We start from the raw sequence: 23,303 nt of genomic DNA on the forward strand, positions 1-23,303 counted from the left end.
CAGAGAACAGCCTATTCCCTCCACTCCCCGATAAGGCAGCATCCCCACCACGACTCACGGTGCTCGAAGCAGCAATTTCGCAGTGTTCCCACCACCCCGCCCCTGCGCACCGAGGAGTCCGGGTATTGGGTAAGGGGCAGCAGCCGCTGGACCACGCACCTGGAGGGAAGGGCCACTCAGTGCCGTCCCTGCTCACTTCCAACCCCTCCCCGCTAGCGCCCGGAGCTTCACCTGTTGCGGTCCAGCAGAAAAGCGCGGGTCGCGGGACGTTGGCTGAGGTTGGAGAGCACTGGTCCCAAGTAGTGCAAGGGCGCGCGGGCGTTGTAGCCTGGAGTGCACAGCGCGCGCACCAGCCGCTCCAGGCCCGACTCCCCGGGTTCTGCGGCCGCCAGAGCCTCTATCAGCGCAGCGCACGGCACCGGCTCGCGGCTGAGGTTAGCTAGCACGGCGGCCGCCTCCTCGGCCCAGGGCCACTGTGGGTCCAACGCGCAGCCCAGCAGGCGGACAGGCAGTCCGGGCTCGGCCTCCAGCAGCGGCTTGTGTAGGCCGGGGTCGGCAGCCAGGTTGACTAGCGCGCGAGCAGCGTCTCGGGCTGGGGCGGGAGGAGGGGCCACCGCCAGCTCGACCAGCGACCGCAGTAGTGCCGCCTGGCCGGCCAGCAGCGTGCGGCCGGGCCTCGAGCCAGTCAGCGCCAGCACATGCTGCGCCGCTGCCGCCTGCAGGTCAGCCCGCTCCCCGAGCGTCAGGAAAGGGAGCAGCTTCGCCGCCTCCGCCTTCGGGCTGGTCTCCGACATGGGCGACCCTACGGGAGCTAGGCCATCGCCTAACGCAACCCTGTCCGCCCCGTCCTCCCGGATGCAGGTCGGTGAGCTCCGGGAAGCACCCTCAGCCAAGTCGGGAATCTACAGGTGGTCAGCGGCCCCGCCCACCAGGTAACGGAAGCCGCAGTAACCAATCCGAGGCCATGACTCTACCCAAGGGGTGGGACCTGCACGCAGAGGCGGGGACATGTCGAGGCCCGGGGGGTTGTGGGATTGGAAGCCGCTACCGCCCGGAAGCCGGCGCGGACCAGCGGAGATCTTGACTGTCGCTGGAGGACTAAGAGCGGCCTTTTGGGGGCTCCTGCCCACCCCCTCATAGCGAACGTTGGCTCTCTTCCTTCGTGGGATTGGCATAGATCTGTTTTCTCTGGAAGAAAAGCGTGATCAGTTACAGTGATTGACTTTCTAGTGCATTCCTGACATAATCTCCGTTTGGTCACGATATATATTTTCGTTTTTGTTTATGGTTGTATTCAATTTAATGAAGTTTTGTTTAGAATTTTTGCATCTCTGCCCATGAGGAATATTGGTCTGTAGTTCTCTTTTCTCCTGATGTCTTCGCCTCGTGTTGGGTAATGCTGGCCTCAGGAGGATTGGAGAAAGTATTCTTTCCTTATGAATTTTACGCTAGAGTTTGTCAACCTAACATTGCGTGCGCAGGTGCTAGTCGCCCAATTGCATCCCATGCTTTGTTGACCCCGTGGACTGCCAGGCTCCTCTGTCCATGGAATTTTCCAGGCAAGAATACTGGAGTGAATTGCTGTTTCCTTCTCCAGGGGATCTTCTTGACCCAGGGATTGAACCCATGTCTCTTTCATCTCCTGCATTAGCAGACCGGATTCTTTACCACTGTGCCACCTGCGAATTAAACCTAGTGTTACTGCTCTGTAAATGTTCAGTGAAGCCTGAAATTTTCTTTCTGGGAAGGTTTTTTTTAACTACAAACTAGATTCATTTAATAGAAATATGGCCATTCAAGTTGTCCTTTTCTTCTTGGGTTACATTTGGTAGTTTGCGTCTTTTAATTAGTCCATTTCATCTAAATTGTTAATTGTCATAAAGTTTTTTGTAATATTTCCTTATCCTTTTACTGTGTATATACTCTGTCGTGGTGCCACCTCTCTCATCCTTTATATTGGTAATTCGTGTCTTCTCCTTTTGTCTTGCCAGGAGTTTGTCTGTTTTATTGATCTTAAAGAACTGCCTTTTGGATTAATTTATTTTTATTGTTTTCTTTTTCAAGTTTATTGATTTCTACTTTGGCCTTTTTCCTTTCTTCTTACTTCAGGCTTAATTTGCTGTTCTTTTTCTATTGTCTTAAGGTAGAAGCTTGGGTCACTAATTGGAGACCTTTCTTTTCTCATGTAGGGGTTTCCCCCCATTTGTTACCTGACTCATGAGTTATTTGTTATGTGCATTACTTTTCCACAGCTACATGCCCCTTAATAGGTGGATATTATTTTTGTTTCACACTAAGGGCTAGGACAAAGCCTCAAGGGGCCGTAGCGCCCAGGATAGCCAGTTGCAGGTAACAGTGTGCCCCTTAAGTCAGCAGGTCAGAAGGTGCAGGAGCCTTAGACCAATAGGAAGAGACTCCATAGCCTCAATCCCAACCTCAGTTTTCCTGAAAGTCTCCTGGAAACTGAGGAAGAGGGTGGACGAGTCCAAGGAAGTGTTGTCTCTCCAAGGCAACCACACAGATCCTAGGCAAAAGAGTTGAAAATTCCTCAAGATGTGGAATTAAAATATCATGGGTAATCTAGATAAATGATGCCCTCTGGTGGGTACTTTTGACTGAGACAAAAATGTGCCCCTTCAGGACCCATGCTTTGAATGATTCAAGGAAGTGCTTACGGAAATCACCAGGTTCACTGGCTAAGTCATGTCTGACTCTGTTACTCCCTGGACTGTAGCACACCAGGCTTCCCTCTTCTCCACCATCTCCTGGAGTTTGCTCAAACTTCTGTCCACTGACTCAGTGTTACTATCTAACCATCTCATCCTCTGTCACCACCTTCTCCTGCCCTCAATCTTTCCCAGCATCAGGGTCTTTTCCAGTGAGTTGGCTCTTCTGCATCAGGTGGTCAAAGTATTGGAGCTTCAGCTTCAGTATCAGTCCTTCCAATGAATATTCAGGGTTGATTTCCTTTAGAATCACCAGTGAGGAGCCTTAACTATCCCTAAGATGAATTAAAAGATCCGAAGTCTTTGGAAGTGATTTCATTTATGTCTATTTTTTGGCCGTGCCACACGGCTTATGGGACCTTAGTTCCCCAACTGGGAATTGAACCCAAGCCCTCAGCAATAAGAGCATGAAGCCTTAACCGCTGGACCACCAGGGGATCTGGAAGTGATTTCAAAGTTACAGGAAACCCCATATAGCGTTGACTCAGAGACCTCAGTCGGATTCCCAGATTACCCCAGTTAGCCCAGTACCTGTGTGTCACCTCTTGTGGCCTTCAGACAGGAACAACTCTTCATGCCCTTGACACAGACCCCCAGCCAGCTGCTGTGTAGCACGTTCCTCAGTCTGCATGTGTCTGGTTGCCTCCTGACGAGACTCAGGTTGTATCTTTCTGGCAGGAGTGTTCTGGAGGAGATGCTGGGTTCTTTTCTTCCTGTCTAATTGGGTAGCATGGCTTTGATTTGTTGGAGAGGCTTGTCTTGAACACTTGATTAAGGTGGAGTGGCCCAAGCTGCTTCTTTCAAGTTACTCTTTTTCTTTTGGTATTTAATAAGTATTTTATGGGGGTATACTTTGAGGCTGTGTGAACACACTGTTTCTCAAATAAATTTCGCGCCCTAGTTTTTGCATGTATTGTTTTTTTCTCTGAATTAGTTATTACCATGATGGTTGCCAAGTGGCTGTTTTCTAATTTTATCATTTATTGTAGGGAAAAGAGCTTTCTCTTTACCTATTTATATCAAAGAAGACACATGTATTCCTAGTTTATTCAAAGAAATATAATACTTTACTGTCATTATCTTGATCCTCAAGTTGTCCTCAATTTGGTCAGTGGAAGCCCCTTCAAGGAGGTTTCTGTGTGTTTTTTAAAATAGCTTTATTTGAAATCAAACAGGACTCTGTAGGGCCTTCCTAGGGGGACAGACCCCCCTCCCCCACTGGGATGTCCGCCACCTCTGTAGAAGAGCTTTAGCCTCCTAGGCCTTCCCCAAGTTCCAGTGAGCAAAATTATCTGAGAAGTGAGAAAATACAAAGACAAAAGCAGTCACACAAGACAAAGTAGTAACAGTTTAGCCATAAAACCAAAGCAAGGACTTCTACACAAAGGCCAGAAGTAATAACCTGAGCAATAGCCATGGAGTGGTTTTGCAGATACCGAAACCCCCTGCTCGTGGAAGAAGTTAACTGCATGCTGACCACCAGCACTTAGTCCCCAGACCAACTGGAACCTGAAAATTGATAAGGCTGCCAGCAGTGACCCCACCCGGTTACCTCACTATCAACCAGTCAGAGAACTGTGTGCAACGTAATCATGAAACCCATGACGTTCTTCTTCACGCTGTCTTTAAAACCTTCCCCTGAAAGCCTTGAGGAGCTCGGATCTTTTGAACGTGAGCTGCCTGTTCTCTCTGATGGGCAACTGCCCGAACCCTACACCCTCCGCCACAACCCATTGTTCGTAGGTGGGCTTCCTGTGCATCAGGGGCAGGCCTAGTTCCATCTGGTTATGTGTTGAGAGAAAATTCAACATGGAGTTCCATGGACAGAGGAGCCTAGTGAGCTATGGTCCATGGAGTGGCAGAGTCAGATAAGACTGAGTGTCCTACCGAGTGACTAACACACATGAGAGAAAATCAACATACCATAACAGATCATCCATCTAAATTCCATGGTTTGTGGTATATTAACTTTTGTAAATAGTTGTAATATACATATCATAAAATTGACATTTAACTGTTTAATTTTGAGCCGTACTGCACGGCTTGTGTGATCTTAGTTCCTTTACCAGGGATTGAACCCTTACCCTTGGCAGTGAGAGAGCAGAATCCTAGCCAGTGGACCATCAGAATTCCCATGTTTGTATTTTTTAAAGCATTTATTGCTTCTATAATTTGAACCATAATTTGAACCAGTAGAAGCAGGCTACCACGGGCCTCCCAATCCTTGTTTCAGGGGGCACAGTTCCGCTTTATAAAAACATCATGTGTGTCTATGTGTTAGTCTTTCAGTTGTGTATGACTCTTTGTAACCCAATGGACTGTAGCCTGTCAGGCTCTTCTGCCCATGGAATTCTCCAGGCAAGAATACTGGAGTGAGTTGCCATTCCCTTCTTCAGGGGATCTTCCCAACCCAGGGATCAAACCCAGGTCTCCCACATTGTGGGCAGATTCTTTACCATCTGAGCCACTAAGGAAGCCCAAAAGTGAAAGTGTTAGTCACTCACTTGTGTCCGACTCTTTTCGATCCCATGGATTGTAGCCTGCTAGGCTCCTCTGTCCATGGAATTCTCCAGGCAAGAATACTAGAGTGGATAGCCATTCCTTTCTCCAGGGGATCTTCCCAACCCAGGGACTGAACCGGGGTCTCCTGCATTGCAGGCAGATTCTTTGCTGTCTGAGCCCCCAAGGAACATCATGTACTGAAAAACATCCAAGTGCTGCCCACCAGAAGCCCCATAACAAGACCCCATACAGGTAGGGGTTTTGGGGGAAGGTGTGAGCAGCCAATTTTAACCACAAAACCATTGAGAAGGAACGTCAAAAGTCAGAGGCTGACAGTGCAGGAAAGAAGTCGGTGCTCAGGCCTCCTAGCAGCAGGACGTGAAGAGCTAGCACTGGCCCTTCACACAAGCGTCCTGACAGCCAGTGCACACGTGGGCCCAGTAGGGGCTGGGGCAGGGCCTTGTGAGGTCATGGCAGTGCAGAAAAAGGCTGAGGCCCTCTGAGACCCTGCACGTCCCAGACAAGGCCCGTCCCCTGGTGACTGAGGGGAAAGATGCAGAGGACACACTGCCCCTTTACTGCTTTGTGGGTAAAGCATGCAGGGCCCCTTCATCAGTCTTCTCCTTTCCAGCCTAGAGGTAGCAAAGCTCCGACCATTCCTGGTTTCATCTGCATCGAACGACTACAGGTTCTCCCACACATACCTGCCACCACCCAGACCTTCCCCTCTCCCTGGCCCACCTGTTGGTATCTCCTGCCCATCCTGACCCCAGTAACTAACAAGGAAAGGTTGGCTGAGTGCCTGAGCAGGGACATGCCTGTGCTGTGGGTTCCTTCTCTGGGCAGACAAACGCACCCTCACCAGGAACACTGCTCAACATGTGCTGACCCCAGCCCAGATCCTGTCCCACCCCAGACCCCACCAGGCCCCTACACATGCCTCACACGTGCAACTGGCCACCAGCAGGTTCACCACACACCAGACCCCCTACCCACCTCAGTGGCCCCCAAAGGTGAAGGTGGCATCCAGTGTGTGGGTTATGGCCTCTGGACTTTATTCCAGCCCTGAGCCTTAGCTGGGGCAAACAGCTGGCTGGAGAGCCATGTCTTGACTCCATGTTGGAGGGAAGGGGGAGTCAGGGCTGGGCCAGGGCCACTCGCTGGGTTAGCGGTAGCTGTCAGGGTTGGTGTTATCTGGCAGAAAGTAGCGCTGCAGGGCAGGCTGCAGGAGCCGTGGGGGCAGCGGACGGGTGGACCTGGGCCAGTCTGGGGGGAAAGGCTGCAGTTCCACCCGAGGCAGTGGCAGCTTCAGTATGCGGATGGTTCGGTCCAGGGAGTGGTCTGCCGAGAGCTGGAACAACATTCGGCCTGGGGGGCCAGCAGGATGGTAAGACCGTGGTGTGGGGCGGATGCTCGGTGGGAACTGGGCTGAGCCAGGGTCCGATTTCCATCCCTGACCCCACTCACCCCTCAGTCTCATGGGAGGCCTCTGGACCCTAGTCTCCTGAAGCCGGAGGATGTGGTCGTGCCTGTTGGGTGGGGAGGTGGGCTTGGCTGAGCTAGTGCCTCAGCCACCCCAAATAGGCTCTGCCCCAGCCTCACCCCGGAGCCCATGGCCTACTCACCGGGGATCCGGGGACCGTGGCAGCACCATGCCACGGACCTGCGGGGGCCGGGGAGAGCCTGGGGGTGGGCTGTAGGGCTCCTCAGGCAGGGGCCCCTGCTGCCGAATGTGCTGCTGCTTGCAAAAGAAGTTGAGTGCATCAATGGGCCCCAGGTCCAGCATTTTGGACTGTGACCAGACCATCTGTGCCAGAGGCAGCATCTCACAGGGCGGCATCTCACGAGGCAGCATCTCATGGGGCAGTATGGCGGGTGCAGAGGACCGCAAGAAGACCTCAGGCTGGAGGCAGAAGCACATCAGGGTCTCTGACAGCGCACGTTGGGTCCTCGCAAAGTGCGGCTGTGCCAGCATCTGCTGGGCCTGGGGCTCCAGGGTGGTCAAGTCTGACACCCCTGGTGAGACCACCAGAGAGGGTGTCTGGGAGATGTTGGAGGATGTCACAGAGATGTGACCAGCTGCCCCAGAGAGCATCGAGATCTGCGACAGGGCCTCCTTAGAAGGGGGGTGAAGTCCTGAGGTCTTTGAAACCTTGGGCAGCACCTCTGACAACTTGGATACAGACAGCTGCACGGTCTCCATCTGCAGGAGAGGTGGTCTGAGGAGGGTGCACCAGGGTCCAAGGCAGAGACCCCACCGTCTCCTCCTCCTGGGGAGGTAGGAAGATCTGGGAGATGGGGACAGGGTAGGGGAGGACAGAGGAGGCACAGAGTGGGAGTAGAGAGTGGAGCCTGCTGGCCTCACCTGGCTCCCTCCCTCCATTCCTCACCCCACCCCCACCCCCGGACTTGGGGAAAGCCTGGGGAGAAGACAAGAGGCTCCATGGGCTGGCCACCCAGCCCTGCCCCCACTCTGCCCGCCTAGACCTGCAGCTGCTGGATCATCTCCTCCAGCTTCTGGCAGCAGCGCCTGCGCAGTGTGGCCTTGGACTCAGGGTCTGGGCCCTGGACCCAGGTCATCATCTCCTTGAACAGGAAGCCCTGCGGGTCCTGAAGGCCGAGTCCGTCCAGCAGCTTCCTGAGCTCTGGCCTGGGGCAGGTGTGGGAGGTTTGAGGGTGGCCTCCCACAGTGGGGAGGGCCAGCTGGAGCAGGACTCACCGGCAGGGGGCTGGCGAGTAGAGGAAGTAGGACATCAGCTCCAGCACCACCTCGCGGGACTCCAGGGAGCATGCCAGGAGCAGCTGCAGTGCCAGCATCACAAACTGCTTCTGGACCCGGTCCTGAGCGCAGATGGAGAGAAATCGGTGCCCCACGCCTGGGGCAGGGCGGGGCCGGCCCAGGGCAAGGCACTCACCTGCAGGCTGGGGGGCTGCTCCAGGTTGAGCAAGCGCAGGAGGGTGCCCTGCAGCCGGCTACAAAACTCTCTGCTGAGGTCTGGTAGCAGCTGCAGCAGCGCGCGCAGCACGTGCACACGGTCGGCCCAGGAGGCCTCCTCCAGTAGGTCCATGAACGCGGAGGCCAGGCCCTCCACCGTGCTCATCTCAGGGTAGGCCTGCCAAGCCCCGCCTCCTGCTGTCACCCCTGGCGCTCCAGCCTCCCTGCTCCCACCCCCGAGTCCGTGGTTCCGAGACTCCCCCGAACCTGAAGGGTGAAGATGGGGAAGAGCTTTTTGAACCAGTTCTGCTCAACGAAGAACTGCAGAAATTTCGGCAGATGCCCGTAGCGCTGCTCCCAGAGCAACTGCAAGTAGTGGAACTGGGGGCGGTGAAGGTAGGTCTTGGTCCTGGCGGTGTCCTCATGGACGCCCTTGAGGCTCAGGACAGGGTCTTTGGTGCTCTAGGGGCAGCAGCAGCAGCAGCAGCTGCAGACCCTGCCTCCCTAGGCCGCCCCTGCGCTGCCGCCCAGCCCAGCCTCTGACGCCTACCAGCGCCTGCGGCCTCATGGGCACCAGCAGCGGGTCGGAGGGCAGCCTGTGCGGGGGACTCGGGGGCTCCAAGGCCCAGTCCAGGTCCGGCTCCTCCTCGTCCTCGTCCTCTTCGTCCCTCAGCCACTGGATCAGCTTCTGTTGCTGCTGCTTGGTGCGGCGCCGCCTGATGCCCCGCACCAGCCACAGGTCGTCCTGGCCCCCGCGCTGCTGCAGAGGTGAGAGCCAGGCCTTGGCCGCGGGCCAGCGAACGGGGGAGGGGGCCCGCCCTCCCGCAGACCCCGCCCCGCCGCTTGCCTCACCTTCCTCTCGTGGCTGTCCGAGAGTCCGTCAAGGGCTCCGAGGCCGCTGACCTCCTCGGGCGACCACATCTGCTGCAGCACCACCGAATTGGGCACATAGCCCGGGAAGCGAATAGGCCACCGCCAGTACTGTGGGCGGGGCACAGCGGGCCGGGCTGAGAGCCTGAACTCCACCTACCCCAGAGACCACCCTAGCCGGCAGCGGCTCCATGTCCGGGAGCTGAGCCAGGCTCACAGCCCTGTTCACGACCCCAGTCAGGAAGATAGAACCTCCCAGAGTCAGGCAGAAGGGCAGGCAGAGTACTGTCCACTGTGGTTGCCGAGATGGGAAGTCCGGGTGAAGCTAGCCTTTGGGAGCCCTGACACCCACAAGTTCTGCACCGGATTCAGGGCGATAGGAGGGACTTCCCTCTCACTGCCCGGGGCCAGGGTTCAATCCCTGGTCAGGGAACTAAGATTCTATAAGCCACGCACAGCAGCCAAGAAGAAAAAAAGGGAGGGGGGCAGTAGGAGCCCCCGGGGGCATACTGGAGGCTTGGGTAGATGGAGTAGCAGCTAGAAGGTTCAGTGGGGGGTGCCAGACGCAAGTGTCTGGGCGTGGGGGGAGGGGCAGAGTGGGGAGGCAGCTCCCGGGTGACTCCGCTCCCCCAGGGGGCAGGACAACAGTCTCCCTCGCTCAGGCCAGAGGCCCCGCCCCCAACACTCGCTGAGAGTGGCTGCAGCCAGGGCAGGCGGCAGAGGCTCTGGCCTCCCTAGAGCCTGGTCCAGTGTCCTGGTCCTCTGGCAGCTGGTTCCCAGAGTGCGAGCAACAGCTGTGAAACTGGGCTGGGGGTGGGGGGTGTGGGTGGGTCTGGCTCTCAAGGCAGAGTTGGCACAAAGGTGCGCAGCCAGGGGAAGATGGGGTCCCCAAGAAGGGCGCCCTGCGGAGGAAGGCGCCCCTAGCGCAGCCTGGGGCTCTCACCTTGTAAGGATGGATGGTGGCAGGGAAGAAGCCCCTGCGGTTGGAGAGCAGCTCCTGGGGCCGCCTCTGCAGCAGCAGGGAGGTCTGGGTTGGGGACAGAGGCCTGGGCTCCAGTGTCCCTGCAGCTCCGCCCCCGGGGCAGCCTCTCCCACCAGGTCCTCACCCTGCTCTGCCCCAGGTCGTGGGGCGGAGGATCCCAGGCCAGAGGCTTCTCGCTGAGCCGGTCCTGCTGCAGCTGCAGGTCCAGACCGAGGTCCAGCTCACAGCTCAGGGAGGACAGGGCCAGTAGCTGGGCCGGAAGGAGGAGTCAGAGGGTGGGGGCGGGAATCATGAGGTGAGGGCAGGGGTGGGAGGGGTGGGAGGCTTCACCTGGGATGCTCTGCTGTGGGCCCTCCGGTAGGTGGCTGGTAGAGGCAAGGGGACTTGGGGAGGGCGGGCAAAGCGCCTGCCCAGGGTCCCCACGTCCTGCAGTGGTGGGGCTTCAGTGCCCCTGAGAGCAGGGCCATCTCTGGGCTGGGCACTCGGGTCCCAGGTCTCTCTTTCCACTGCAAGGGCCACCGTGCCCCACTGCTGCTGGGGCTCTGCTTCAGAATCCAGACTCTGGGGGGCAGGGCACATGGGCAGGTCAGAGGCCCAGGGCACAAGGAGGTCTGGGGAGGCCCCACGCTCACCAGCATGCCCGGGCCGTAGATCAGGTGTAGGTAGTTATCAAAGGCCTGCTGGCGCTGCTGCCAAGTCAGCTGGGGCCGGGCTGCCGGGCTCTCCAGCCCCAGTCTCAATTGCTGAAGGTCTTGGTCCCGGGCAACCAGGACTTCCAAGTCCTGGGGTGGGGGTCAGGGGTCAGCTCACTCTCTTTGAGCCTTGTCGTGTGCCACCCAGACAGGTGCAGGGACCCCAGGCCTGCCCCAGGGACCGAACGGGAGGGTCCTGAGCTTGGGGGCTGGGGGGGCACCGGGAGCCACCCCACCTCCTCCGACATTGGCTGCTGAGGAGCTGTTGTCTGGCGACGGATGAAACACAAGGCTGTGCTGCAGACAGAGAGGGGCACAGTGGGGACACAGATGGCATTGCCAGTGGGGTAGGGCAGAGGCTGGGCTGGGGCTCCGGGCTGGGCGGCTAGGCCCCCGGTGGGCAACCATGAACGGTCAGGACTGGGATGGGCTTGCGGTGAGTGGCCGAGGGGCCTGAGAGCTCTGGGGTCTCCTGTGGGGGCATATGGCCAGGCCCTGACCCAGGGGAGCCGGGTGGGGGCCTCTGGGACAGTTCAGTCAGGCCTCTCAGCAGACCTGAGGCTGGCCGCCCCACGAAGGTTGGCGAGCCTCTGTAGCTGGGCTGAGGTCAGTGACTCCTGGCTGGCCAGCGGCAGTGGAGGGTCATCCGCCCCATCAGGGTCCTCTTGGCACAGCTTCTGAACAGGAAAAGGAGCCTGGAGCCCTGGCCTCGGCGGCTCATCTGCCCACAGCAGCCCTGCCCCGCCCACCTGTGTTCACTGCACACCTTAAGCAGGTAAGATGTGGGCAGGTAGAGTCTGTGGTCCAGCAGGCAGAGGCGGGAGCCCAGCGCCAGGACCAGGTCCCCATTGTTGCTGCAGAAGGTCAGGGCCTGAGGGGCACCGTTCAGATGTAGGAGCCTGGAGGGGGGTTCAGAGTGGGAGTCCAGCCCTGCTTCTCTGAGTAGAAGACCAAGGCAGGAGCAGAGGCAAATCCCCAGCCACCCCTGCACCCCCTCCAGCTGCCCAGCTCTGGTAGGGCAGAGGTGGGAAACCCAGGCAGCTGCTCCCCGCCCCCACCCCTCCCCAGCCCACCGCAGCAGCTTGTTCTCTGCTGTCCAGATGCGGATGGTGTGGTCCAGGCTGGAACAGGCATACAGCTTGAGCGTGGGACAGCAGCACAGGCCTGGGGGCCAAAACTTAGCTTTAGGGCCCAGAGCCATCTGGAGGCCTGGGCTTCCCCTCGGCCCTGCCTCCTCACCAGTGATGTGGTCCGTAGGGTCGTCCTGGGGCCGGTGATCATAGCGAGGGCTGCTGCCCAGGCCAAACTGCACCAGGCCGTAGGTGGCACTGTTCGGGTCCTCGAAGCCCACGGTGACGCGCTTGCCGAGGGCGCAGAGCACCACCACTGGGTGGCAGCAGCAGAAGGTGCGCAAGGGGCTCAGGCTCTCCTCTGCGTAGGGGAAAACGCGCCACATCTTCACAGTCAGGTCTCCCCCTGTGCGGGCAGGAGCCACGGTGACGCCTCTGGGGAGGGAAGGAGTCCTCAGCCAGCGTGGCGGGGAAGGGGGGAGAGGTACTGACCAGAGGACACGATGCAGTTCCAGGTGGACGCGATGGCAGTGACGGGCCCTGGGCTGTGTGCTTCCGTTCGGAAGACTGTCTTCAAGGAGCGCAACTCGAGTACGGACAGGGTGCCATCAGTGTGCCCCACCACGGGCAGGTACCTATTGGCGACCACAGCCGGTTGGCATGGGTCCGGTTGCCTTGCCCAGCCCCGGCTGGCTGCGGCACCCACCGGTTCTTGTCCTTCCAGGCCCAGGCCACGTCGCTGCGGCACAGCTCGCCCTTGTACTGGCACACTATCTCCCAGTTGGTGAACGCGCTGGCGGGGTCCGTGAGGTGGCTGTAGAGGTGCAGGCAGCAGGGCTGGGGCGCAGGCGGCGGCGGCGGGCACAGGCGGTGCAGCACCCGCATTGGGGAGCGTGCTGCGTTGGCATACAGCAGGTGTCCGGTGCGCGTCAGCACCCACAGCGCCTCGCGAGGCAGGCAGTAGGCCACGGCGGCCGCGCAGTCCTCGGGCTCCAGCAGAAGCGCGCTCACGGTGCGTCCGCCAGAGACAGACACCAGGTAGACCGAGCCGTCGGCGCAGGCGCACACCAGGCGCGCGGGCAGCGCCGCGTGCGGGGCGGTGGGCTTGGACAGCGCCGGCGCCAACTGCAGGTGGAGCACCGGCGCAGACAGCTGCGCCAACGGTGAGTAGAGCTCCCGAGCACGCCACAGCCCCACGCTGCGGGCCCCCAAGGAGAGCAAGGGCCAGCCCAGGCCAGCGGGGGCCAGCAGACGGCTCACACTCTCCATCGGCAAGCCGCGGCCCCAGCAGGTGAGCGCCACCTCACCCACCTGCGCCGCTGCCTGCAGGTCCCACGTGCGCAGCGTCCCGTCCTGTGAAGCTGACACCACCAGGGCGGTGTTCGGGAGCACGGCCACCGCGGTCACTGGGCCTGCGGGGGCACGTGTCACTTCTGCATCCCAGGGACCCAGGAAAGGGGAGCCTTGGGTCAGGGTCGCGGCCAGGGTGGAGAAGCTTGGACAAGGAAGCAGCAGACATTCTGTGCCAGGGGCTCTTGAGGGCAGAGGGCCATCCCCAGGGTGGAGGGAGACCAGGCTTCAGGAGCCACCGTGGCCCAGTGTACCTCTGTGTCCCACGAACACCATCCGGATCTGCCAGTCAGCCTCCCACACTTTCACCGTGCTGTCCCGGGAAGCTGTCACCATGGCCTCTACCTCTCTACAGTACGCCAGGTCAAAGATAGTGCTGAGGAGTGAGAGGGAGGCTGGGTGGACTCAGAACTGCCGCGTGTGTGTGTGTGTGTGTGTGTGTGTGTGTGGCTGCGTGGACTCAGAACTGACGCGTGTGTGTGTGTGTGTGTGTGTGTGGACTGCCGTGTGTGTGCACGCGCATTCGCCCACCTGCGTGTGTGTGTGTGTGGACTGCCGTGTGTGTGCACGCGCATTCACCCACCTGCACCTCTGCACTGGATTTCCGTCTCAGCCTCGCCTCATGATTTCCGCCCTCCCTCACCCGTCCCTGGGCCCCCCCTCACGTTTTGTGCAGATTCCGACGCACATCTGTGAGAGCCCAGGTTTGCAGATCAAAGGTGAGCACAGCTGAACCATAGGCTGCGAAGCAGCATGGGTCGTGATGGGGAGGCCGAGGCCCCAGAGCCAGACGCGCAAGTGCACCCGAGATGCTTGGTGGTAGCTGCAGAGGTGACCCGTGGGGAACCAGGCAGCGGCCCCCTGAACGGAACTTCCAGAGCACCAGGCTTCTGCCTGCCTCCGCCACCAGCAGCAGCCTGGGATCTGGCACCGGCAGGCAGCAGATGGGCTCACGGCCTGGCACCCTGTGCTCCCCTGGCTTACTCAGCCACAGTAGGCTAAGGTCGGACCTTAGTATGGCCAGCCCCACTGGGCCCCAGCCCACAAAGCGGCCCACAGTGCCCAGCGGGCCCAGCACCGCCACTAGCCCTGTAAGTGCAACTGGAGCCAGCAGCTTCTCTTGTGCCCAGCCATCCTCTCTGTGCAGGTGCAGGCGGCCTGCACCGTCCAGCACCACGAAGCGTCTGCCCACAGGGTCTTGCGCCACTGAACACAGCCCAGCTGCCATCTCCAGGCGCCGCAGGGGTTCCAGCCCGTGCGTCAAGCGCGCCACGTGCAGCTCAGCTCTCTTTTCCTATGGGCCAGGATCAACAAGACTGCAGTGAACTTGGTGGGGGCCAGGGGTTGGGGGTAGGCAGGGCACCTGTCTAGGGGTGCCAAGAGGACCCTGGCTGGGATCCTACTGGGGACCCCTAGGGGAAGAGCCAGGTCAGGAAAGAGGCCTTGACACAGATGCCACAGCCGAGCCGCACCTTTTCCACAACGGCCTGCAGGCCTGTGCGCAGGAGCAGCCACAGCTGGCGGGCACGGGCACTCAGAGCCATGTTCTGCCACCGCGAGTTGTTGGTAAAAAGCTGTGGGGCCAGCTCCGAAAATGATGACCCTGCGAACCGGCAGTGGAAGCGGTCAGTGTGGTCTTGGGCCCCTAACTCTGGAGGTCCTGGGCAGCCAAGGGCCCTCCTGGGAGCCCTGCCCAGTTAGGAGACTGCCCAGGGAGCGCTGCATTCCCCGAGGACAGAACCTGGGCCTCAGTCAGCCCAGGCCACCTCACCCCTCTCTTCCTTGAGGAACCCCGGGTCCGGGACTTCGTAGATGTCGGCCTCATATGGGTCTTGGTCTAGAATCAGGTAGTCGCCTTCTACTGTAGAGGGGTTGCTTGCACCCAACACTTTCGACTCCATTTCAAAACCGGCGGGTCCAGGCGGGTCCAGGCGGCTCAACCGCCTGTAAGACCGTTGCTAGGATACCAGCCGCAGCAGGCCCCGCCCTTGACGCAGGCCCCGCCCCACCTCGTGAGTCTAGGTCCACACTAAGTCACAGAAACTTTTATTGGAAACAAACCAGCTGCAGCAAAGTGACACTCAGTGCACGCTGCCCAATGGGCAAGGTGGGGGGTACAAGTGGGCAGATGACCCCTGGGACCACTTGCTGGGTCTCCGGCCCTTTAGGCTGGAGTGTGAAGGCCCAGGCCTGACCCCACACAAAATACAAAAATAAACTCTGCGGTCCAGCTGCCCCTGCCTGTGTCAGTTCGTGTGAGCAGGGCAGTGGCTCTTCCCACCAGGCCCTGTGCTGTCTAGTCCAGCCATAGTGTGGGCAGTAGCAGCCTGTGGGGGTGAGTGGACAGCCACAGGCTAGAGCCAAGGGCTAGGCAGGCATGGCCTGGGGTGGGCTGGTGCTGTGGCAGCGCCGGGACCTGGGCCCTCACGTGGGCAGGTCCAGGCACTGTTCGAAGCTGGGTGAAGCTAGGGCCTCTGTTTCTCCTCTTCACATACAGATCACCGGGACCCTGCACAAAGGGTGGCAAGCAGTGAGCTGAGGAGCCCACACCCAGGAGCCCAGGCATCGGCAGCCCAGCCCCGCCCCGCCCCCACCCCGCCCGCCCCAGGGCCGTGGAGGGAGGCTGCTGGGCGGCCCGCACCTGTCCTCCTCCACGGCGCCCGTCTCCTCGGGCCCACCCTCGCTGCCTCCACCTCCACTCTCTTCCTCCTCCTCTTCTTCCTCCCCGAGCTCCATGTCCAGCTCGTTGCCTGCCTCCGAGGGAGTGTAGGTGGATCCACTGAGGGGAGGGAAGACCAGTCTTAAAATCACTTGCCCTCAGCCTACTGCTGACTCCAGGGAGGATGTCCAAGAAGGAGAAAGTTAGGAATGGGGTGGGGAAAAGGTGTGTGGGCCAAACAGGGAGGTAGGGGAGGGAGGGAGACAACCTGTCAGCCAACCTGATAGAGCGGCAGCTGAAGAAAACAATCCGTTTCAGCCGCTTGTTGTAGAAGAAGTAGTTGAAGGACCAGAGGCTGCCATCTTCCCCGAAAGGATCTGAATCCAAGTCTGGGTTGTAGCTGGGGAGTGGGGGATGAGATATGGTGTGAAGTCCCAGTGTCACGGAGACCCAGGACCCCTGCCACGTGCAGGGACGTAGGCCCACCTGTAGATGTCACATTCAGCCAGGCAGATCTCCTCATCCACCGCGTTCCACAGTTGCGGCTTCAGGGCCTTGAAGTCCTCCCGAACGGCCGAGAACAGGCTGCAGTTGACTGCGTTCACCACCTAGGATGGTCACAGTCAGGGCTGACAAGGAGCCAGGAAGCAGGAATGAACCGGGCTGAGCACGCTAAGTTAGGTAGGACACCTGGGATGGCTGTGGGCCTGCAGGTCCCTTCCCCGACCCCACCCTCACCCAGCTAAGGCTGGGCTCCCGGCTGAACTCATGGCTGCGGGCTGTGCTGAAGTCGTAGTCCGGCCGGAAGGACTCATTGAGTGTGGCAATCAGGTAGAAGAGGGTCTTGCGGCTGCACTTGTCGCTGAGGGGACCTTCATCCTCGCCACCTTGGCTCTTACTCAATCTGCACAGAGACAAGTGTCAGCCCAGTGCTGGCCCACTCGCCAGTCCCCCGTAGGCAGGCCCTGCCCCTGCTCACCTGCTGGGGCTGAGGCCCGAGGTCTGGGGTGGGGACAGTGCCTCCAGCACATGTGGCTGGCCCTCCTGGCAGAACTGCTTGAACATGTGCTTGTCATCACCTGCCATCTTACACGAGTAGCTCTCAATCCTAGAGACGCAGGCAGGACTGTGGAGCATGCCACCTCCCAAGCTCAACCAGAACCAGTGCAGAGTGGCCTCCAAGAGGCCAGCCCCCAGAGCCACAACCTCACCTGCCAATGATGTGTGCATCTCCCGTCTCCACGGTCAGCTGCGAGTTGATGGCCTCGAAGCTGGAGTTCTCCAGCAGCTTCATGTCCTCGGGGAGGGGTCTGTGCTCCAGGGGCTAGTGCTGCCTGAGGACCAAGATCAGTCCATGGGAATCTGGCCCGTGGGGTTCCACTTTCAGCCCTCCTCGCAGTAAGAGGCGCTGCTGTGAACAACTCGGGCCCCTCCTGAAACCTGCTTCCAGCCCTTCAGCACTGGCAGGTGAGACGGTAAGATCGGCAAGTCTAAGCCCAGCTCAGCTACACCTCCTGAACCTCACAGGAGTTCTACGGCCAGGATGGGGGACCCACTGGGGATCCTGCTAACCCCGGGGACGCTCGGTTAGTCTCTCCCTAAACACTCTCTATCCCACCGAGGAGGGCCCTGGGAGTCCGCGAAGGGGCGTGACTCCTGCAGTTCCCCTCCGGCCAGAGTGAAAACCCGCTCCCGGCAAGGAACCAGGACGTCTGAGGCTCGGCTCTGCCGTCACCTGGACGCGGCGCTCTTCCCTGTTCTACAGACGGCTTTTTAGTGAAGGAGACAGGAAACCCATGAGCTCCTCCGGTTTCCTTCAAAAGTATGAGAGAGGGCGGAGAGAGGCCCCGAGGCTCCCGGAGTGTCGGCCACACAGGCCGCTAGGGCGCTCCAGCGTCCGCCGGGTCCCGGGGAAAACCCCAACCCGGGCGCAGGAACTACGCGTCCCAGGCGGCCGTGCGCCCCGGGGTGCGCGCATGCGCGCCGGCGCGAAGCCCACTGGGCACTGTAGTCCGCACAGCCCGGGTCGCCGCCGGGCACAGGGCGTACACCTACCTGCTTGCGCCGCGCTCAATCGAGCCGGGGCAGACTCGGCAGGGTCAGGTCGATGGGCGTGGTGGGCGTGGATGGGCTGAGAAGGCGGGGTGGGCCTCGCACGGCGCGGGCTCCTCAAGAACGGGCGGAGGCACCGCGGCCTCCGCTCGGGCCGCACTGTATCCGGGGGAAGAAGCTCCGAGGCGACGTCCCGTTACTCCCGGCCCTGCCGGCCCCGGCGGGCTGCCACCGCGACATAGCCTCGCCCCTGCACGGTGCCCTACTATCGCGACCGACCTGTCCGCCGACCGCCACAGAGGGCCCGAGCAAGCGAGCAAACGACCTCTGCCTCCCGGAGCCGGACAACAACAAGCGTCTGCCAGGCCCGGCCCCACGCGTCTGAATGGCCCGCTCCAGCCGGTGGAACCGGGAGCTCGCACAGTCATTGGGGGCGGCATCCGCCGCTCAGTCCCGATGTCCGCTCCTACTGGGTATGGCTCCTGTCAGTCATTTTCTCGGCCGTGCGAACCCGCCTCCCACCCTAGCGCTCATTGGCCGAGGCCTTCGCGGCTCCGCCCCCAGTGGCTTCCCAGTTCCCTGGAGGGCCAGTGGACTAGTTGAGGTGTGGGTGGGGCGCGGCAACCGGGTGAGGGTTGGCAGGTGGGCTGCGGCCGAGAAGGGGCGACGGAGCCCCGTTCGGCTTGGGAGCCAGATGCTGGGTTCACAAGGACCGCCGAGCTCAGCCCCAATCCGAGTCTTTAGGGCCTTCCAGTCGTGGCCGGTGCTGGCGTCTCTGACGCTCTGCCTGGAGTACAGGCCTGCAAGCCCAGCCTCACCTGCTTGTGTCGGGAGACCTTCGGGCGAGGTGCCATCGTGGGCGAAGCGGGAGCGGCAGACGGCTACGACGCTCGGGCAGCGCCCGGAACCCCAGGCTCGTGGTTACAGTTTCCGGCCGGTGTAGGCGTTCAGCGACCCAAGTCCACGGAAGCGGGCTCGGGGGGGCAGTGCGGGGGCCGGACCGGAGATGGCGCCGCCGGCGGGCGGTTCGGCCGCGGGTTCGGACTCCGGTTCGGCCGCAGTGCTGCTGGCCGTGCATGCCGCGGTGAGGCCGCTGGGCGCCGGCCTGGACGTGGAGGCCCAGCTGCGAAGGCTGCAGCTGAGTGCGGACCCCGAGCGACCAGGGCGCTTCCGGCTGGAGATGTTGGGCGCGGGCCCCGGGGCGGTGAGTGGGGCCGGCGGGGGTGCGCGTCCTGGCCGCTGAGCCTGAAGCCACACTCTTCCGTTTGCTAGACGCGTGCCGTTATCTTTTCCTTGTTTCTGTTTCCTTGTTTGTAAAATGGGGATGATGCTAGCACTTCCCTTTGTAGGATTACTGTGAGGGTTTCATAAGTAACACGAGTAAAAGGCTTAGGACGTTGTAAGTAATCGACAAACGTTACCTCGTATTCCTTTGATTATCATGCAGTATGTGCTGGGGAACGCACTGAGCCTGGACTCTCCCTCTCCTCAGGTCAGTTTGGAGTGGCCCTTGGAGTCAGTCTCCTACACAGTCCGAGGCCCCCGCCAGCATGAGCTGCAGCCTCCACCGGGAGGGCCTGGGACTCTCAGCCTGCACTTCGCCAACCCTCAGGAAGCTCAGCGGTGGGCAGCCCTAGTCCGAGATGCTACCATGGAAGGACAGAATGGTCAGTGCCCTGGAGTGAAGATTCACCAGGCCAGGGCCAGTGTTTGTTCTGCAAGAGGGCAGGAGTAGCCTCAACCCCCCAGGCTTGGATGGGGGGAGTAGTGGAGAAAGCTGAGCCCCTCTTGCCCACTACTGGGGTTCTAGGAGCACTCCCACGAGTGAGGAAGTAGAGAAAAGGAACAGAGACCGAATGGCTGGAGCCTGCAGTGCCAGACAGGTGTGGAGGGGCAGCATACGCAGGCCCTCAGGACTGGGGTGAGAAGACAGACTTTCAGAAGCGTGGAAGATAGTGGAAGAGTGACAGGCTCAGATTCAAGCTTCTGAAGACTGGTGAACCCTTGCATTTGTATGGGTGATGCAGACAGGGCTGGAGGGAGGAAGGATGTTTCCAGAGATGCTTAGGAGAGGAATTGGCTGGATTTCTTGGAGGTTTGAATGCAAAAGTTAATGGTTGAGAAGCTGGAAGGAACAGACACTGCAGAGGGCCTGTTTGGAAGGGCAAAGAAGTGGTCAGGTTCTTAAAACACGTAGGAGGGAAAGGAGGTTGGAGGAGCTGGGGTTCTGAAGAGGAAAAGTTGGGGGTAGAAAAGGTCAACCAAGGTCACTAGGAGACAGAAACAAGAAGAGGGTCCGGCAGGCAGCTAGTGCATCTGGGAAGGAGTTCACAGATGCTACAGCTGAGCTGGTGAGCAAAAAGCACACAGTGAGATGGAAGAGAGGTCCAGACAGCAGCATCTGCAGAGGGAGAAAGGCACTTTTCTCTCATGCATTCATTGGTTGGTTGGTTCACCACGTGTGTATTCTGTGCCTGTAGTAAGCACTCCTTCAAGGCCTTTGGGATTCCAGGCAGACCTGGTGCTGGGTGCTCGGGAGCCCTGCTTATCTCAATGGGCAGACGGCTCAGAATATTGAGGCAAAGGAGCTGCATCTGCACCACATGGGCAGGGCGTCAAGTAGGAGGTAAGAAGGGGAGCTGGTGGCACGCTCAAGGCAAGCACCAGCTGGAGAGGGTTTGTTTGGAATGGGAGCAGCCCAGAGTGCCCTGTGCTGATGGCAGAGCCAGGAGAGATGTTGGAGTTCCCTGAAAGGAGGCCACCTTGACTGCAGGACTCCTAGAAACTTCTGCTGGTTCTGCTATGAGGCCCAGGGAGCCTCCTGGCTGGCTGAGAGGGCTTGTACAGGCCAAGAGAAGTGGCCCGGCCCCTGGAGAGGAGGGCTGCAGGTGGGACTGGGCAGCAAAGGAGGCCAGAAGGACTCCAGAGCCCAAGAAAGAGCCAGGTGTAACTCTTTGAGTGGAGTCGGCAGGGATCTCTGGGGTGTGCAAGGGCCAAGACTGGGCCAAGGTCTGGTTTGAAATGTGGCCAAGGCAGGGCCCTGGTATGGGCTGAGGTGAGGAGGGAGGAGACAAAGGTACTGGAAGCCTGAGGTGAGAGGGCAGAGGCCTGGGTGTGTACTCCGTGGGGGGCCAGATCTCAAAGAGACCACCAGCCCACCCCACATCTTTCCTCCTAGGCAGTGACAGCTTGCCCCCAGCCCTAGGCCCAGAAACGCACCCTGTCTCCCTGCCCAGTCCCCTTGAAGTGCCCACACCCAAGGCCCCCCAACCCAAGGTGGATCTTCCTTGGAGCCCTGGAGACTTGATGGAGAAAGGTAAAGGCAGGCGGCTGGAGGGGCTGGGGGGAAGCAGCCAGTGTGGGGCTGTGATGGCTCTCTCTTCCCCTGCAGAAGAGCTGGCAGGGCGCCTGACCCAGGCTGTAGAGGGTGGGGATGAGAAGGGAGCAGCCCAAGCAGCAGCCATACTGGCACAGCATCGTGTGGCCCTCAGGGTCCAGCTCCAGGAGGCCTGCTTTCCTCCTGGCCCCATCAGGTAAGGCCTGGGCCCTCTTTCTCACCCTGACCCCCAGGCTTCTCAGGTCCCCTGTCCTTACCTGTGACCTCCATTCTGGCCCAGGCTCCAGGTCACAGTTGAAGACGCTGCATCCTCTGCCCATGTCTCACTGCAGGTTCACCCCCACTGCACCATCAGGGCCCTCCAGGAGCAGGCGAGCATGTGGTCTGGGGAACCCGGGTTGGGGGTGGCAGGAGGCGGCCTGGGTGACACTCCGACACTCTGGCCCCAGGTGTTCTCAGAGTTCGGCTTCCCACCAGCCGTGCAGCGCTGGGTCATCGGGAGGAGCCTGTGTGTCCCTGAACACAGCCTTGCTTTCTATGGGGTCCGGCGGGACGGAGACCCTGCTTTTCTCTACCTGCTCTCAGCTCCCCGAGAAGCCCCAGGTCAGTCCTTGATTGGGGCGGGATGAGGAAGGTGGAGGGAGTGCAGCCCACCATGGTCCCGAGTCTCACCGACTCTGTTGCAGGACACAGTCCTCAACGCCCCCAGAAGGTGGATGGGGAACTAGGCCGCCTGTTCTCGCAGTCATTGGGGCTGCCCCCAACCCCTCAGCCAGCCAACTCTAGCCTGCCCAGCCCCCTTCAGGTGAGCAGGGACTGGGCGGGGTTGCCTTCGCACTGTGGGCATTAAAAGCGGGTGAGCAGCAACTTGTGTGCTCACCTCCCCAGCCCGGCTGGCCCTGCCCTTCGTGCACCTTCATCAACGCCCCAGGCCGCCCCGGCTGTGAGATGTGCAGCACCCAGAGGCCCTGTGCTTGGGACCCCCTTCCCACAGCCTCCACCCAGCAGCTCCCAAAGGTACCAGCAGCAGAGGCAGGGTGGGGATGGGACAGAACAAGCAGAATGACGCATCTTCCCCTCCTTCCAGGTCACGCGGAGAGAGGATGGCCCTTCCCTTCCAGGCCCAAGGTCCCTGGACCCCCTCCTGAACCTCTCAGGAAACCTCTGCTGATTGCTCGCTGAGGTCATTAAAGACACTTCTGAGCCGGCCATGTGCCCTTTCACTGTGCCTTCCTGCAGCCTGGGAGGATGGAGGGCAGACAGCCCTCTGAGAGGAACCCTGGCAGTCTTGGATGGGTGGGGCCTTCCCAGTGGAGCCCAGGAGGCTACCAAAGAGCACACTTGGAATGCAAGTCCCAAGGCACAGGGGCCTGGCACCGATTCCCCAGGTGCCAAGGGTGGGCAGGCCCCCCCCCCCCCCCCCCCCCCCCGTCTGCTGACCCCTGGGCTGGCCCTTCGGACAAACACCCCGCCCTCCTCTCGGCACTAACTCTCCCCACTCTAGCTGCCTCTCCTGTAGGCTGCTCTTACCCTGCCGCCCCTCACACTCCCTGCTTGGGGACAAGAAAAGCTCTGAAGCAAAAAGCCCTGGGCCAGGGCCACAGGCCACTGCCAAGAAGCACCGCCCTGGCCCTTCGCCCACTGATAGGTCCATGGCTCTGTAAACCTGGCCACTCCCAGCTGCTCTGTGGACTGCCAGGAGGGGTCATCCCCTCAGAGATGGGGACCATCCTGTTTACAGCAAGCACCTCCAGCTGCCCAGACAAGAGACCAGGAGCTCCTTCCAATGGCCTCTGCCTGCCTCTCTGCTGCCTTGGCAGGGCTGAGAGCTGCCCACCTCTCCCAGCCACCCCCAGGCCTAGGATCAACTCCTGCAGCTCCTACTTGAGGCCAGCCTATCCCTGGCTGATATGCACCAGGGCTCCCTGCTACCCTCAGGATGAAAGTCAAGTGGTTTCACTCACTCCAGTTACTGCAGCAGGCCCCCCCCCTTTACCTGTGACCAAGTACTCACCACTCTAATTAATGTTGCTATTTTCTAGTTCTCTGCTTTCTGTCCTATATTCAGTGCTGACTGGACTGTCAGCCAATAGTCTCTGCCAGGCAATCCTGACCATAATACACTGGA

At 60.1% G+C, this 23,303-nt stretch overlaps 4 protein-coding genes across 10 annotated transcripts in view; 1 reads left to right on the forward strand and 3 right to left on the reverse strand.

Annotated features, from left to right (window-relative positions):
* HGH1 (HGH1 homolog) overlaps nt 1–923 on the reverse strand; it is a 3,886-nt gene extending 2,963 nt beyond the window's left edge. Inside the window, exons 1-2 of the mRNA XM_020883964.2 lie at nt 232–923; nt 59–159 (exon numbers count right to left, since the gene is read on the reverse strand). Of these exons, the coding sequence (XP_020739623.2) occupies nt 59–159; nt 232–794 (664 nt within the window). The 5' untranslated portion in view covers nt 795–923. The remainder of the gene's footprint in view (nt 1–58; nt 160–231) is intronic.
* Nucleotides 924–6,260: 5,337 nt separating this feature from the next.
* WDR97 (WD repeat domain 97) lies at nt 6,261–15,113 on the reverse strand. Of its 5 annotated transcripts, none has more exons than XM_020883928.2 (24): nt 14,899–15,113; nt 14,600–14,730; nt 13,793–14,421; nt 13,382–13,503; nt 12,484–13,189; nt 12,270–12,412; nt 11,947–12,183; nt 11,781–11,871; nt 11,474–11,606; nt 11,263–11,384; nt 10,944–11,004; nt 10,648–10,797; nt 10,346–10,576; nt 10,140–10,265; nt 9,977–10,042; nt 9,016–9,144; nt 8,714–8,923; nt 8,431–8,625; nt 8,144–8,341; nt 7,948–8,069; nt 7,716–7,878; nt 6,854–7,431; nt 6,696–6,757; nt 6,261–6,596 (listed from the first exon to the last, which is right to left on the reverse strand). In XM_020883928.2, exons 1-24 carry the CDS (start codon nt 15,026–15,028, stop codon nt 6,394–6,396), a joined length of 4,938 nt encoding a protein of 1,645 aa, XP_020739587.2. In that variant the 5' UTR covers nt 15,029–15,113; the 3' UTR covers nt 6,261–6,393. The 5 variants fall into 5 exon arrangements, with proteins under 5 accessions (XP_020739587.2, XP_020739579.2, XP_020739588.2 ...); XM_020883920.2 differs by having other exon boundaries at nt 9,977–10,060; XM_020883929.2 differs by lacking the exon at nt 10,346–10,576 and having other exon boundaries at nt 9,977–10,060.
* A 44-nt stretch (nt 15,114–15,157) lies between these two features.
* On the reverse strand, nt 15,158–18,238 carry MAF1 (MAF1 homolog, negative regulator of RNA polymerase III). Of its 2 annotated transcripts, none has more exons than XM_020883978.2 (8): nt 17,842–18,238; nt 16,998–17,120; nt 16,766–16,894; nt 16,525–16,690; nt 16,273–16,394; nt 16,067–16,186; nt 15,769–15,906; nt 15,158–15,636 (listed from the first exon to the last, which is right to left on the reverse strand). In XM_020883978.2, exons 2-8 carry the CDS (start codon nt 17,078–17,080, stop codon nt 15,615–15,617), a joined length of 780 nt encoding a protein of 259 aa, XP_020739637.1. In that variant the 5' UTR covers nt 17,081–17,120; nt 17,842–18,238; the 3' UTR covers nt 15,158–15,614. The 2 variants fall into 2 exon arrangements, with proteins under 2 accessions (XP_020739637.1, XP_020739647.1); XM_020883988.2 differs by lacking the exon at nt 17,842–18,238 and adding an exon at nt 17,522–17,678.
* A 172-nt stretch (nt 18,239–18,410) lies between these two features.
* Nucleotides 18,411–22,384, forward strand: SHARPIN (SHANK associated RH domain interactor). 2 transcript variants are annotated; one of them, XM_020883952.2, is made up of 9 exons: nt 18,413–19,042; nt 19,331–19,505; nt 21,017–21,154; nt 21,230–21,371; nt 21,456–21,546; nt 21,625–21,778; nt 21,862–21,980; nt 22,064–22,192; nt 22,263–22,384. In XM_020883952.2, the coding sequence occupies exons 1-9, from the start codon at nt 18,845–18,847 to the stop codon at nt 22,344–22,346; spliced, it is 1,230 nt and encodes a 409-aa protein (XP_020739611.2). In that variant the 5' UTR covers nt 18,413–18,844; the 3' UTR covers nt 22,347–22,384. The 2 variants fall into 2 exon arrangements, with proteins under 2 accessions (XP_020739615.2, XP_020739611.2); XM_020883956.2 differs by lacking the exons at nt 21,862–21,980; nt 22,064–22,192 and having other exon boundaries at nt 18,411–19,042.
* Nucleotides 22,385–23,303: the final 919 nt, after the last annotated feature.

The sequence above is a fragment of the Odocoileus virginianus genome, unplaced genomic scaffold (assembly GCF_023699985.2).
Source record: "Odocoileus virginianus isolate 20LAN1187 ecotype Illinois unplaced genomic scaffold, Ovbor_1.2 Unplaced_Contig_23, whole genome shotgun sequence".
NCBI lineage: Eukaryota > Metazoa > Chordata > Mammalia > Artiodactyla > Cervidae > Odocoileus > Odocoileus virginianus.

Bases quoted from the DNA above. Each gene is read 5' to 3' on its own strand.
- WDR97 (XM_020883920.2), bottom strand. From the start codon at position 15,028: ATGGAGTCGAAAGTGTTGGGTGCAAGCAACCCCTCTACAGTAGAAGGC. The intron at 11,005-11,262 runs GTCTGCTGAGAG...CTCTGTCTGCAG, and splicing joins CGTGGGGCGGCCAGCCTCAG to CACAGCCTTGTGTTTCATCC. The intron at 8,626-8,713 runs GTAGGCGTCAGA...TGCTGCCCCTAG, and splicing joins CCATGAGGCCGCAGGCGCTG to AGCACCAAAGACCCTGTCCT.
- MAF1 (XM_020883978.2), bottom strand. From the start codon at position 17,080: ATGAAGCTGCTGGAGAACTCCAGCTTCGAGGCCATCAACTCGCAGCTG. The intron at 16,895-16,997 runs GTGAGGTTGTGG...CTGCGTCTCTAG, and splicing joins GATGCACACATCATTGGCAG to GATTGAGAGCTACTCGTGTA. The intron at 15,907-16,066 runs GTTGGCTGACAG...CCCTCCCCTCAG, and splicing joins TTCAGCTGCCGCTCTATCAG to TGGATCCACCTACACTCCCT.
- SHARPIN (XM_020883952.2), top strand. From the start codon at position 18,845: ATGGCGCCGCCGGCGGGCGGTTCGGCCGCGGGTTCGGACTCCGGTTCG. The intron at 21,372-21,455 runs GTAAGGCCTGGG...ATTCTGGCCCAG, and splicing joins TTTCCTCCTGGCCCCATCAG to GCTCCAGGTCACAGTTGAAG. The intron at 22,193-22,262 runs GTACCAGCAGCA...CCCTCCTTCCAG, and splicing joins CCACCCAGCAGCTCCCAAAG to GTCACGCGGAGAGAGGATGG.